This window comes from Telmatherina bonti (assembly GCF_933228915.1).
Source record: "Telmatherina bonti genome assembly, chromosome: 16".
Taxonomy (NCBI): Eukaryota; Metazoa; Chordata; class Actinopteri; order Atheriniformes; family Telmatherinidae; genus Telmatherina; species Telmatherina bonti.
In genome coordinates this window covers 33,816,895-33,832,665 of record NC_136614.1, presented here as the reverse complement: position 1 = coordinate 33,832,665, position 15,771 = coordinate 33,816,895, and the positions used below count along the sequence as shown (strand labels likewise).

Here is a 15,771-nt window from a genome sequence, read left to right as displayed (position 1 = left end):
GTCAGGTGTGTTGGAGCAGGGAAACATGGAAAACCTGCAGGATTGTGGCCCTTGAGGGCCGGAGCTGGACCCTCCCGGTGTACAGTAAGCAGTAAAGCTTGTTCCATCCTCCACGAGAAGCAAGAACTGAGTTGGTCAGGTCCATCCATCCTCCAGGAGAAGTAGGTCTGCAGCAGGGGGGCGATGTCTGCTTTTATGTGCAATGAACCCGGTTGTTTCCTCCACCAGGTTGTTTTTTCCGCCGTCTTTGTGCTCAAGATTACTCAAAAGGTTACGGACAGATTTTTATAAACATTTCAAGAGTTGTTGGAGATGTGAAAATGAAGAAGTGATGAAATTCTGGTGGTGATCCGGATCACCGTTTGGATCCAGGAATGTTTTAAAAGGATTCTTTAACATTGTGGTTTCCGCTCTCCGAGTTTCTAGTTTCATTTTTAACAAGCAACTTCGTCCGCGGTGGGGCGGGTCGTGCACGTGGCAGGGTCCGAGTGTTTTAATGCCACATGTAAAAATGTTCCTACTTTCTCACCACCTCGATCAGCTGTTTTATCAAAACAATCCGTTTTACCTGCAACAGGAAAAACACGGAAGCAGCAACTCTGCTTCATGCTTTGGAAACGTCCAACAATGATCCTTGAGACCTGCAGAAAGTTCTGGATGCGTCCTACAGGTGACGATGCTCCACCTGTCTAGACTGATGATGAAGTCTCCTCTTACAGAGCAGCACCAGAGACCGCCAATCTGCTAAATATTACGACATAAAATCTTTCATAATTGCACAAGTAATCGTGATATGATGAAGAGCCCCCACCATACCCACAGGGGACCGGGTTCACGTTGGAACCACAACGTTCAGGCAACGTGATGAGCCCAGACAACCTCGTCGACAAGAAGCACCCAGAGGCCAGAACAAGATCCAGCTGAAGAACTGTGACCTGAAGAGGGGCTCTGAGAACACGAGACTCCCCCAGTACGGCCAGGGTTCTGTGTGAAACCTGAACCTGGTTCTCACCGCAAAGAAAACCAAATTCCTGCTTTTTCCAGGCCTCGCTCTCTGCTCACATCCTCTGTTAGTTGAAGGAAACAACTGCTGCTGCAGTGACTTCACTTTCAGAGAACACCTGATGGGAAAACAGGAAGTTGTTTAGAAAAGATTTGTGTTTTAACTTTACTGCTTGGAAAAGACAGTTTAAGTGTTTTAGACGATGGTCACACTGATTATATGCGTATTTATAATCTGCTCTCCTCTCACAAGCCAACTTTATTTATAAAGCACTTACTGAACATAAGTTAAACATTAAAAGACTAAATCTGACCAAAATGAAACGGCAACAAAACATTCTGCTAAGTGAGGCAGAAGTGTGTTTTATGTGGCATCTTGCAGTCGTCTGAGACCGTTTGACCCTAAAGTTCAGTAACCGGGTCTGGTCAGTTTAACCCATCAACACCCAACCCAGTGAAGTCCAATTTATCAATATGATGTCATTATTTAACTAAATGTAAAATAAAGAACCTTTTTTTATTTACCGTTTATTACCATGTAATATGTCAAATTCTTTTAGTGTTATCTCCTTTCTGGTGTCCATTAAGGCAGTGTTTTCAACCACTGTGCCGTGAGAGATCATCAGGTGTGCCCTGAGAAATTACCCAATTTCACCTGATTGGTCGAAAAGGCAGCTCCGTGTTCGTCCAAAGAGGCCCAGGTGAAATAAAATAAAATTCCTTTTTTCTTGTGTTTATTTTATTTCTATTCAAGACACTTTGACAGGATGACTTTATATTAATAATATGGGCCTTTTAGGAAAAAAAAGCATTTTGGTTTGTGGTGTGACTTGTGAGTTTTCAGTGAAAAAAGTTGTGCCCTGGCTTAAAAAAAGGTTGAAAAACACTGCATTAAGGAGTAGAATACAAAACTCATGTTCTACAGGATTTAAAGCAAAGTTTGTATCATGAGCTGATGCCAAATGTCTCAGAAACTGTATCAAAAATGTCACGCTGGGTTCTACGGGTTCAAACTTTATTTATTACTTTCTTTTATTGTGTGCTGTAATTTATGTGTTGGCTGCTGAAGTGTGCCAGGTCATCATCAGAAAACACCATTAGATCTCCTGATTTGATAACATTTATTCTAATAAATAAAAATCTGGAAGATTTGGAAATATTCCCAAATCTAGATGTTCTGTGACGATGGGCTTCTGCACCCGGATTCAATTAAAAGGTACTTGAGGTTTTAATTTTGGGAGTTTAACCCAACCAGCTTCTTTTTTTAGTTGTTTATCTTCAGTGTTTTTTTTTTTATATGACACCAGTTATAAATAAAAATAGATTTTGGATTTACATTTATTAAAATGTTCAAACAGAATCCACTTATTTACAGATCTAATAAGCTCATATTTAAATTATACATGAACAGTATCTGGGATGGTGAACTGGAACTGTTACTGGTGCTGCTGGTCCTCCTTTCTGTTCCCCAGCACGCATGCGCAGTTCTGAAACGTCACTTATTTCCCTTCCAGCTGGGGGGGGGGCGTTAGTTTAGGCCAGATTGTGCAGTTCACTGGTCGTCTGCAGAGTTTAGGAATCCCACGCAGAGAAACGGCTTCCAGAGTCTTGGTCCTGGTCTGGGTCTTCCTCCTCCCCACTGTGGATGTAATCCAGGTAAAAATTTCACAAACCTGCTGTGTTTTTGCATTTATGTGTATTTAGTCTGTAAACCTACTTATAGAAGAAAGTAGCTGCACGAGCTGTTGAACGTTTCCAATGATCTGCAAATGGCGCAGAAACGCTGAATAAGCGCAGTTATTGCGGTAGTAACTGGAAACAACTGCTCTCCAGCTCTGGTTTTACTGGGAGTTTACAGATGTTTTTAGACCGCTGTGCAAGCTTATGCGGGTTAAAGTGCGCGAGGCTGAAGTTGGCTTCTGATTCGTGGTGTGCATGAAGTCCTTGGACCCCAGGAGACCAGTTCCTGATAAGTCAGTGATTATTTTATACAATATGTAAATTAATAACACTCTTTTAGATGTAAGAAAAGTTTATTTAAATTGAGAAAATGCTAATTGTGGTATTTTATTTTATTATTGAACTTTTATGGTATCCTGCTAAAGAACAATAAAAGCATGTTGAACGCTGGACTGAGTTTATTCCCACCAGTAGCGCCCAAAGTCTGGTCCTCCAGAGCGGATAAGCTGCAACTTTTCTCCAACAGACTTGAATCTGATGAACATCTCGTTAATGGGCGTCTGCACCACATGCAGATGTGGGAATTCAGCCATTGTTGCAGAAGCGTTGCAGGATCAAACTGGGCACCACTGATCTATAGCGGTCAGGGGTGTTCGGCCCTTAAGGGCCTAAATCCTGCAGGTTTTCTATGTATCCCTGTTCCAACACACTTGACTCCTATGAATCAGACATTGTGCAGAACTTAATAGGCTGATGGGTCTGTTTAATGTAAGCAAGGTGTGTTGGAACCAAGCAGCGACCTGCAGCGCTTAAAAGTAAAGCCGATGCAGAAAGGTCAAAACCTGCAGTTCCCCCTTCATCCACTAGGGGCTGCAAAACAGAGCAAATCCCCATAGACTCCAATGTTAAAAAGACCAACTTCACAGCAGAAATAAACATGTTTACAGCAGGAATAAACATTTTTACAGTAGAAATAAACATGATTACAGCAGGAATAAACATTTTTACAGCAGAAATAAACATGTTTACAGTAGGAATAAATATGTTAACAGTAGAAATAAACATGTTTACAGCAGGAATAAACATTTTTACAATAGAAATAAACATGATTACAGCGGAAATAAACATGTTTACAGTAGGCATAAATATGTTTACAGTAGAAATAAACATGTTTACAGCAGGAATAAACATGATTACAGCAGAAATAAACATGTTTACAGTAGGAATAAATATGTTTACAGTAGAAATAAACATGTTTACAGTAGGAATAAATATGTTTACAGTAGAAATAAACATGTTTACTGCAGAAATAAACATGTTTACAGCCTGGTTGAAAAATACATTTTCAGTTTAATAGGTCAGGTTTACCTTCATGACAACTGTGGGGGGAGTGAATTTTTTTCTAACTCTTCTGTTTAGAAGTAATTTTATATAAAATTCGGCATATTTAAAGGGACACGGACACATGGAAAGCCGCTAGGACAGCGGTCCTATCTGGGCACACCTGATGCGGATTAGTCACCGCACAGTTTGATCTTTGTTTTGTCTTCAGATCGAGTAATTAATTTGCATAACTTTGGTTAATTATTACCTCACACTGCTTGTTTTATGACGCCGAGTCTCTCTGTAAGAAGAGAAAATGGTTTTGTGATTTGGGAATGTTGCGGCTGAGTCTGAACAGATCAGTCAACTTCTTCAGAAACAACTATTTGCAGTTTTTCCTGGGTGTCAGTGTGACTCGTGTTGACGAAGCTGCGTTTGGAGCGTGAAAACTACGAGTTGGAAGGGATTTGAGAGGAAAAAGCTTCGTCATGCAGCTCTCAGCTTTGCTCTCTAATCCCGTCCACTGGTCACAAACAAAACCACTCTGTTGTCCCAGTGCTGCTAGCTTTAAACTCGCAGCGATGAAAGGCTTGTGACCCAGATTCGCTTTACAACACAAACTGTGTGCAGGACTGTTTGTGGACTTCTGGTCATATTACATCATTATTTATCAGGCTTCCTGTTACTTTTCTACCATCTCCAACCAGTCTGTCCAGTGTTCTCGGACCACCAGACACGCTGGTCCAGACAGCTGCTGCTCGCTGGATGTTTTCTCTTCTTCAGATCGTCTTATTTTATTAACTATATATCATTTATTACATATAGTTACTTTGCTGCTATGTTTAATGGTACTAATATATAAATAGATGAAAATATATTTCTTTGTATTTATTTTGCTTTTATATAATTCTATATAAATTCATGTTACTAAAATGACTCATTTTTATCCTCTTGTAATGATCCTTTTATATCTACTTGTTGTGGTCTACATACATTGTAGCTGCTATGATTGTGCCGCCATTCTTGCTACGGTGTCTCTGAATGGACAAACTGTGGGAAGTGAGAACCCAGTGAGCTTTAAAACTGTAGCACCAATGTTGCTGTTGGTTCGTGTTTCTGTGTGTGTGTGTGTGTGTGTGTGTGTGTGTGTGTGTGTGTGTGTGTGTGTGTGTGAAAGAGAATATGACTGTTTTTTCAATAGTTTTAGATGCTATGTTATCTTTTTTTTTTTATCACGGTTTGCTTTATTTTTAATCTGTATGACTTGGTTTTGTCATGTAAAGCTCTGTGTTGCCTCTGGCATTAAAATGCTCAATAAATAAAGTTTGATTTGATCAATAAATAAAGTTTAATTTGATACGTAAGGCCTTGAAAGACCTTGACGCCAGAAGTTCACAGTGGTGCAATACTCATCATTACCACTAGATGTCAGTAAGTCACACACACTGGACCTTTAAATTCCGGGTTTCCAACAACCAAACAGAGTTTGTGGGAAAGTTTGTGGATTTATTTTTATGCAGAAAAAGACTCTCTCAGGCTCTACAGTTTATTTAATTAGTTTAAGATTAAAAACCACATTGCTTCGAGGTCAGCTCTCTCTTGGAAAAGAGAGAGCTGACCTCGAAGGCAGCAGGAGCACAGGCTCCAGATATCATCCAGAACAGACACAAACTATCAGTCGATGTTTGATTTGAGCCTTTTATTATTCTAGATGTTTGTATTTAAACACTGCCTCATTTTCTCATCACTTTTTTCAATGATAAATTTATTATAAGTCCTTGTTTTTCCATTTGCTTGGGAAAAATCCAGTTAATGTATTTTCTTGTTTAAATGAGGCTGGTTTCAGCAGCCTGACTTCATGCCTCTGTCAGCGTGTTTGTCGTCTTGTTGAAGTGCATGTTCACATCCACACAAGGCATTTATGATGGTCTTGTCATGTATTTGAAACAGTCTTAGCAGTTAAACTGCAGTAATTTTTTTCTTGTATTTAGTTCAACTTTTAAACAATCTGTTTGTCTACATCAGGTTTTTCTGTGTCTTTATGTTGAACATAAAATCATCATCTTCCTCCATCTTACCTATCTTCATCACTACTCAGACACATCATCATGTTGACGGAGATACTTGTTGCCGTGGTGATCGGAGGACTGATTTTCTTCCTGGTTCAGAGGAGCAGAACCCAAGTTCTGCAGACATCAGATGGCTGGTGGAGGGCAGGAGATCCCAGTGACGAAGACGTCACCGTCCGTCCCTTTAAAGTGGCCACCAGTGACGAAGAGCTGGAGGTCAGTTCCTCTCTTACTTAAGACTCCTTCCATGGTCTCCTGTTGCTACGGCAACGCCTGCTTTCCTCTCTGTCAGGACCTGCACCGGAGGATTGACCAGACCCGTCCTGTTCCCTCGCTGGAGGACAGCCAGTTTCATTACGGCTTCAACTCCCAGTATCTGCAGAAGGTGGTTTCTTACTGGAGAAATGACTTTGACTGGAGAAGACAAGTTGACAAACTGAACCAGTATCCCCACTTTAAAACCAGTATTGAAGGTGAGATGGCATGGCTGGGCCATCTGCAGCAGGTATGGTTGTTATCTCCAACTTATTCTGGCTTTTGTAACTTTGATCCAGGTATTGACGTCCATTATGTGCACGTGAAGCCCACGAAGGTGCCTGAGGGGACCAGTGCTATCCCCCTGATAATGGTTCATGGCTGGCCCGGGTCCTTCTATGAGTTTTATGGCTTGATCCCCTTGTTAACACAGCCTCCAGACACCGAGGACCTCGTGTTCGAGGTGGTGTGTCCCTCCATACCAGGGTATGGCTTCTCTGACGCACCACAGAAGAAAGGTGAGTTGGAACGTTGCGAGGGACCGAGCTGGTCCAGCTGGGACACGGCGGTGGTTTCAAAACTAAAGTCGTGCTAGTCTGCAGACCAGTAGCCAATAAACAAGGAAGATGAAATCGTAACTCTATGAGTCATTCGCTGTCCTGCTCTATTCATACCTGAAGTATTATAGATTCCCAGTATATATATTCTCAGGTAAACTCGCTGTACTAAGTACGGTCGGGCTGTGACGACATGCCTGTGTCCCGATTCGATTCCGATTTTTTTGGGTGTTGATTCGGTTTAAATTCAATATAATAAAAAATAATAATAATGATGATGATAATAATAATAAAATTACAATTCTCACAATTCTTCCATATTGCTGATTTTTGTAGATTAAAAAAAATGTCCAAAACTTTTTATTTGCTCGTCATTTTTCTTGATTTTAACTACAAAAAACCGAGCTCCTCACCCTATCTCTAAGGGAGAGCCCGGCCACCCTGCGGAGGAAACTCATGTCAGCCGCCTGTATACGAGATCTCCTTCTTTCGGTCAAGACCCACAGCTCATGACCATAGGTGAGGGTAGGAACGTAGATCGACTGGTAAATCGAGAGCTTTGCCTTCTGGCTCAGCTCCTTCTTCACCACGACAGACCGGCGCAGAGTCCGCATTACTGCAGACGCCGCACCGATCCGTCTGTCGATCTCGCGCTCCATCCTTCCCTCACTCGTGAACAAGACCCCGAGATATTTAAACTCCTCCATTTGAGGCAGGACCTGACTCCGGACCCGGAGAGGGCAATCCACCCTATTCCAGCCGAGGACCATGGTCTCAGATTCATAATTTCATGTGTGGAAAATGAAAACGTGTAAACACCTGAACTTGTTCAAACCTCCTGGTTGATGATGAGGAGAGTCACAGATAGAAAACGCTTCAACATCAATGAAAACGACACATCAAAGTAAAGTTGCACATATATGTAAAATTCAGTGTCTTGTTATTCTGATGGTGATCTTCATTAGCCAATCAGTTATTTCACGCCCACCTGGTTACCAACCACCTGTCAGAATCACCTGCAGGATTTATCACAGGTGCAAATTTACACCACAAGCTTGTTTCTAACAGATTTTCCCCGCTCGGCGACACACCCGCTGAGGCAGAAACCCTGATTATAGGTAGTTCCATAGTCAGAAACGTGGCTCTAGAGACACCGGGGACCATAGTCAAATGCATTCCTGGGGCCAGAGCGGGCAACGTCGAATCGTATTTGAAACTGCTGGCTAAGGCTAAACGTAAATACCGTAAGATTGTAATTCACGTCAGCGGTAACGACACCTGGTTACGCCAATCGGAGGTCACTAAAATTAATGTTGCTTCGGTGTGTAACTTTGCCAAGAGCATGTCGGACTCCGTAGTTTTCTCTGGTCCCTTGCCAAATTTAATCAGCGATGACATGTTTAGCCGCATGTCATCCTTCAACCGCTGGTTGTCTAGGTGGTGTCCCGATAACAACGTGGGTTTTATAGATAATTGGAGCGCTTTTTGGGGAAAGCCTGGTCTTATTAGGAGAGATGGCATCCATCCCACGTTGGATGGAGCCGCTCTCTTATCTAGCAATATGGACTCTTTTATTAGTCAGCTAAATTGACAACTCAGGGTTGGGACCAGGAGGCAGAATTGTAGTCCTACACACTTTTCTGCAGCTTCCCACCTGCCGCCACCCACCCAAAACCCCATTCCGACCTTTATACAACTCCCCAGCAGTAAGAATTAAACAACACAAAAACACTTCTGGGGTTAATCGTGAAAACCTCATAAAAATAAAAACAATGGATCTAATAAAATCTGAAAATAAGACAATAAAGTGTGGCCTACTGAATATTAGATCCCTCCCAAATAAGTCTTTATTAGTCAATGACTTGATAGGTGATCACCACATTGATTTATTCTGTCTTATGAAACCTGGTTACAGCAAGAGGATTATGTTAGTATTAATGAAGCTACGCCAGCTAACTATTTAAACTTTCACATTCCTAGAACTACAGGCAGAGGAGGAGGTGTTGCAGCTATCTTTAAGTCAGAATTTTTAATTAATCCTAAGCACAAAACTAACTATAAATCCTTTGAATTCCTGACATTAAATTTATCTCATCCAAAATGGAATTCAGAGAAACCGCTCCTTTTAGCATTAGTGTATCGCCCACCTGGACCTTACTCCGAGTTTCTGACCGAATTCTCTGATCTCTTGTCTGAGTTAGTGCTGACTACTGATAAGGTCATTGTACTAGGTGATTTTAATATTCATGTTGACGATGAAAATGAGGGTTTAAACATTTCCTTTAGCTCTATTCTAAACTCAATTGGGTTTTCACAAAATGTCAATGGAGCCACTCACTCTCATGGTCATACTCTTGATCTTGTTCTAACATATGGTATTGAGACTGATAAGCTCAAAGTATTTCCTCAAAACCCTGTCTTGTCCGATCACTTCTTATTAACCTTTGAATTATATTACAAAATTTAAACAATCAATTGAATCAATTTTTTCACCTCTACCATGTGTTAGCATGACTGAGAGTCCCCCTTTAAGCCTTACTCCTGCTCAGATTGATCAACATGCTGATACTATAACAGCTTCAATGCGTACAACCTTGGATAATGCTGCTCCCCTAAAGAAGAAGAAATTAGGTAAGATTATGAAGGCTCTCTGGTTTAATTCCCAGCTTCGAGCTCTAAAACAGGCATCAAGGCGTTTGGAAAACAGATGGCGTTCATCAGGATTAGAGGAGTCTCACTTAACCTGGAAAGAAAGTTTAATCGTATACAAAAAAGCCTTACGTACGGCAAGAACAGCTTATTATTCATCATTGATAGAGGAAAACAAAAACAACCCTCGGTTTCTTTTCAGCACTGTAGCCAGGCTTACTAGGAGCCGGAGCGCTGTGGAGCCATGTATTCCTTTCTCACTTAGCTGTGATGATTTCATGTATTTTTTCAGGAATAAAATTGACACTATTAGAGATCAAATTCACAATACTCTTCCTTCTACCTATAATGTTGAGCCTGTTGTGGTCTCCGAAGCATCCTTAGAACCAGGATCTGACTTGTGTCTAAATAGTTTCTGTCCTGTCCAACCCTCTGAATTAACTAAAATAATAGCTTCATCTAAACCATCCACCTGTATCTTAGACCCTCTCCCAACGAGCCTCTTTAAGGACATTTTCCCTTTAATTAATACATCACTACTAAGTCTTATCGATATGTCTTTAGTGACAGGATATGTACCACAATCATTTAAAACTGCTGTAATCAAGCCTTTACTTAAAAAGCAATCTCTGGATCCAGAGGTGATAGCAAATTATAGACCTATATCTAACCTCCCGTTTATGTCCAAAATTCTGGAGAAAATAGTTTCAGCTCAGCTACATGCCCACCTGAGCAGAAATAATTTATGCGAGGAGTTTCAGTCAGGATTTAGAGCTCATCATAGCACTGAGACGGCATTGGTGAAAGTTACTAATGACCTTCTTATGGCCTCAGACAAAGGACTTGTGTCCGTACTTATCTTGCTTGATCTTAGTGCTGCGTTTGATACAGTCGATCATAACATTCTGTTACAAAGACTAGAACAGGTGATTGGAATTACAGGTACAGCGTTAAGCTGGTTTAAATCATATTTATCTGATAGACTTCAGTTTGTTCATGTAAATGACAAGTCCTCCTCCCAAACTACAATAAGTCATGGAGTTCCTCAAGGTTCTGTACTTGGACCAATACTCTTCACGCTATATATGCTCCCTTTAGGCAAAATTATTAGACAGCATGGAATAAACTTTCATTGTTATGCAGATGATACTCAACTATACTTATCCTTTAAACCAGATTAAACAAATCAGCCCAATAGGCTACAAAATTGTCTCATAGACATAAAGACTTGGATGTCTAGAAATTTTCTCCTCTTAAACTCAGATAAGACTGAAGTAATTCTCGTTGGATCTGAAAAACTCAGAGCTAAATTTTCCGGTTTTGTAATGAACCTGGATGGCATTACTTTAGCTTCCAGTGCTACAGTGAGAAACCTTGGAGTAATATTTGACCCTGACCTGTCCTTTGGTCCACATATTAAAAGCAGGTTACTAAAACAGCCTTCTTTCATTTATAGCCAAAATTAGGGACATTCTGTCTCGGAGTGATGCAGAAAAACTGGTTCACGCTTTTGTTACTTCGAGACTAGATTACTGTAACTCTCTATTACTGGGCTGTCCTAAATATGCCCTGAAAAGCCTTCAGCTGATGGGACCAGAACCAGCATGAGAGATCATATTTCTCCAGTTTTAGCCTCTCTTCATTGGCTGCCTGTTGAACCTAGAATAGAATTTAAAATCCTTCTCCTTACATATAAAGCCCTCCACAACCAGGCACCACTATATATCAAAGACCTCATTGTTCCTTATATACCAAGTAGAGTACTTCGTTCGCAGACTGCAGGCTTACTTGTGGTTCCTAGAGTCTCAAAGAGCCGAGCAGGAGGCAGAGCCTTTGGTTATCAGGCCCCTCTCTTATGGAATAAGCTCCCAGTTAGTGTTAGGGAAGCAGACACCCTCCCCACCTTTAAGACTAGGCTGAAGACTTATCTTTTTGATAAGTCCTATAGCTAGGGATGGTTAGACTCCCTTAGTTATGCTGCTATAGGTTTAGACTGCTGAGGGACATTTCCTGATAACAGTGTTGCATCATTAACATGTATGTCTCCTGTCTCAGCAGGTCTCCCTGGCCGGGAGTAGCAGTTCCTGTTGTCTGTTGTCTTTCTGTCCTCTTCCCCCCCACACAGCAGAGGCAGATGGCTGCCTGTCCTGAGCCGGGTTCTGCCGGAGGTTTCCTTCCTGTTAAAAGGGAGTTTTTTACTTCCCACTGTTGCCAGTGTGCTTGCTCAGGATGGGAGATTGAGTTGGACTCAACTCAATCTGTTGGTTTCCTTATATAGGCTATTATGAATTGGCCTTCATTATGTATTCCCCTCTGTCTGTAAAGCGTCTTGAGATGGCATTGCCGTGATTTGACGCTATATAAATAAAGTTGAATTGAATTGAAAAGCTCTAGAAGCTACATTAGGCTCTATCATGACAACGTATGTTTCCCTTTGAGCGTCCTGATGCGTTCATGTGACCAGACAGCTGTCCACGTTCAGGATGGATTAATGACCCGTTTGTACAAAGCTGCTTTTACATTATTTGAAGCTCATCGTGGGATCATTTCTTACACAGTTTTTCTTCATTAGCTTTTGTTTTCCATCATGTTTTCTCTCCTTGTCCGTGTCTGTTTGTACGTTTTGACCTTTTATGGGTGATTTCCTGCAAAGGAAAGTTCGCTGATCCGTCCTTTCAACTAAGAATAGTCGACATTTAGGAACAATATGACAAAAGTTGCAGTTCGTAGGTGGATGATGGTGAATTCAGCCCAACGTAGGAAAGTAACAGTGCCACATTGAACTGAATGCAGGGTGTGTCGGAGTGTTTTGTGCTGGTTAAAGTTTTACTTTACCCAACCTGACACGGTTCTAATTTTGCACACAGGCTTTGATTCGATTTGTGCGGCGCGCATCTTCCTCAAGCTGATGAAGCGTCTGGGCTTCCAACACTTCTACGCCCACGGAGGAGACTGGGGATGGCTGGTCACCACCAACATGGCTCAGCTGGAGCCCAAGTAAGACACAATAAGTTTCTCTGATGAAGGCATGACAGGTGTAACCATGCTGTGATGTTAGAAATACACATCCAGGCTCTGCATGTAGGCCAGTTTGGCAGCGGTCTTGGTAAGTCTCCAGCCTCCAGCTTCCTGCGACTGGACTGAAAATGGCTGGATGGACTTGTTAAGCTGTAGATTGTTGGAGCAAGCGGTGCTTGTGTAGATGCTGAAGCTCATTTACATCTTTCTTTGTGAGTCATTTAATATCAAGTCTTCTAATCTCTGTGGCTTTGTTTGTGTCGACGCTCCAGGACCGTTAAAGGCCTGCATGTGAACTTCGCTCCGCCGTCCAAGCCGGGATTGGCTGTGACTTTATCCGTCATGCTCGGCCATCGCTTCCCTTCGCTGTTCGGCTTCTCTGAAACTGATGTTCAGCGGCTCTACCCGTGCATGGACAAACTGGTGGTGGAGTCCATTAAAGAGTCTGGCTACATGCACATCCAGGCCACCAAACCGGACACTGTGGGTAAGAACCAGAGGGAAGGCAGCCTTCAGCAGCATCATCCGGTATCTCCTCATTCTGTCCGTCTGTTGTCGTCTTTTCCCGTCAGGTCGAGGGCTGAATGACTCCCCGGTGGGTCTGGCTGCCTACATCCTGGAGAAGTTCTCCACATGGACCAGCCGAGAGTTCAGGAACCTGGAGGATGGTGGACTCACCAGGTGCATAGAGCAGGACACAAACTGAGTCAGGGAACTCGAACCTCCACGATGCTGACAGAGGAAAATAAAATTCCTTGTGATTTGTGTCACAGGAAGTTTTCTCTTGATGACCTGCTGACTAATGTGATGATCTACTGGACATCCGGGTGCATCGTCTCCTCCATGAGGTTCTACAAGGAAAACTTTGGAAAAGGTCTGAACCAGCCCCATGCTAAGTAAGTGTTAGCCTCCTAGCATACACAACCCCAGTTCCAAAAACGTTTGGGACACCCACACCCACATTTTCTTCCCAGTAGAACATAAACAACATATCAGACGTTTAAACTGCAACAAATTACCATTTTATGGAGAATTTGTCGTCTGACGCAGCAATGTGTCTGTAAAAAGTAGTTCCAGGATGATGTTTAGCATTGTTAGCATCTCCTCTTCTTCTAGCATCTGTCTGGAAACATCTGGGAAGTAAGGAGAGCAGCTGCTGGAGTTTTAGGAGATGAATGTTGTCAAAAGCCAGAAAATGGACTAATTCTGAATCTTACAGCAGCGAAACGTCTGTGAAGAGTTTGGAACACGCTGATGTTTCCCAGATGTATACAGACAGATGTTAGAGGAAGAGATGCTAGCGATGCTAAACATTATCCTGGAACTACTTTTTACAGACGTGTTGCCGCATCAGATTCAGCTCATGTTTTATATTCTATGATAAAATGTCTCCGTTTCATCATCTGATATGTTGTTTATGTTCTACTGGGAAGAAAATATGAGTTCGTGCTATTTGGAAATAATTAAATTACATTTGACTCAGTGACGTTTGAGTTATAGAGGCTGTGCTAAACACGGCAGTGGTTGCGTTCTGGACTGAGATGACCTGAAGAGGTGCAAGCTGTTGAATAATAACAGATTTCTGGATGAGAAGCTAAATGACAGTTCAGATGGTTTATACTTTTCTATAACAGCTTTTACGTGCAAACAGTTTTCTCCTTGATGCAAGACAACCATCGTCTCTTCCAGGATCCCAGTCTACGTTCCGACAGGCTTCGCCTGCTTTCCCAACGAGCTGATGCACACACCCAAGCTGTGGGTCAGACAGAAATACCACCAACTCCTCACATTCACTCCCATGGCCCGTGGCGGGCATTTTGCTGCCATGGAAGAGCCCCAGCTGATGGCGGAAGACATTCAGAAATTCATAAGAATGGTTGAGAAGACAAAGAAACAGTAGAACGATACGATGAACAAAATAAAGTTTGACATGATGTGATGGCTACTGTCGTCAGCATGTGGAGGCTGAATATGTTGCTTTACTGGAAATCATGCCAAGCGAAGTGTGAAAGTATCTCCATATCGTTTTCAGCAAACATCTGGAAATAAATGTTTACAAACTCGTTTCATAACGACGAAGATCTAACCTGCGCAAAGTTTTTCCCAACTTCTTCAAATCTGACAGAGATTATGTCAAAAATTTGGGATGCAAAATTTCTTGTGTGTGCCACTTTGATGCTAAAGTTTTCTATAAAAGCCCCCCGCCACACACACACACACACACACACACACACTGGCTTTAAACACTGGTGTCAGTGGTTTGCACCCCTTCTGATTGGAAGATATGGATGTTTTAGGGCCATCCAGCCCCCATCAGCTTGGAGCTTGAAACGCTGAAGTCCATTGATTGGTCAGAATCATTTGATTGGTTGTTTAAAGCCAGAAGTCAGGAAGAGAGAACGCATATTGCTGGAAGTCCACCATTCTGCTGCGGTGGGAACCTTTGGGTGACATCACGAAGCCTCCGTCCATCTTTTATATACAGTCTTTGTTCGCATGCTACCACGTAGCTGATGGGTGTCTGATCGATACGCCAATAACCCCAGCTGCAGCCTGAAGAATAGAGCGGGCCTGGATATTGGGCGGGGTTGGACGTCAAATGGGCGTAGTTAGGTGGTTAGGGTTAATCCAATCAAAATGTTGAGGGGGCGGGGTTGGACGTCCTGTGACAATGTGGTTGTTATGGAAATGTAACACCTGGACCTGTTGGTGGAAAAAAAAACTGATGAATTTAAATCTGAAATCAATCAATTTTGAAACAGTTGTGCAGCTAAAATTCATGTTTGTGCTGGTGTTTTAAAGATATTCATAAAAGTTTGGTCATCAGCAGGAACTAAACCAAACAAAATGGCGTCAATCCTTCCTGCTGTTTTCAGAGCGATTCGGCTTGATGCTCAGACGTGAGTGGACTTTCTCCTCCACTCAGAAATAATCACAGGGAGTGGATTCAGAAACTTTACTTTTGCATCCAGCAGTTAATGAATCACATAATAAAGCGGTAACCTGTTGAAAAGCCAGAAAAGTATGCACCAACTCTGATTGGTCGATTTTCTTTGTCTGATGCTACGCACAGCGAATCATCTGCTGCCACACAGAGGCGTTGAACCTTTAGATAACTTTAAACTTTTATATCTTTAAAATTTCTGGTGGCAAAAACAAAACATTAAGCAGCACAAACTGTTGACTGTAAATTTGTTGGATTTGGCGAAGGTGTTGGG

At 42.1% G+C, this 15,771-nt stretch overlaps 1 protein-coding gene across 1 annotated transcript; it reads left to right on the top strand.

Annotated features, from left to right (window-relative positions):
• The first annotated feature begins 2,526 nt into the window (after positions 1 to 2,526).
• Positions 2,527 to 14,455, top strand: ephx1 (epoxide hydrolase 1, microsomal (xenobiotic)). The gene is made up of 9 exons (XM_079256046.1): positions 2,527 to 2,658; positions 6,104 to 6,290; positions 6,367 to 6,547; positions 6,629 to 6,847; positions 12,403 to 12,532; positions 12,826 to 13,040; positions 13,126 to 13,234; positions 13,327 to 13,449; positions 14,243 to 14,455. The coding sequence occupies exons 2-9, from the start codon at positions 6,114 to 6,116 to the stop codon at positions 14,451 to 14,453; spliced, it is 1,365 nt and encodes a 454-aa protein (XP_079112172.1). The 5' UTR covers positions 2,527 to 2,658; positions 6,104 to 6,113; the 3' UTR covers positions 14,454 to 14,455.
• Positions 14,456 to 15,771: the final 1,316 nt, after the last annotated feature.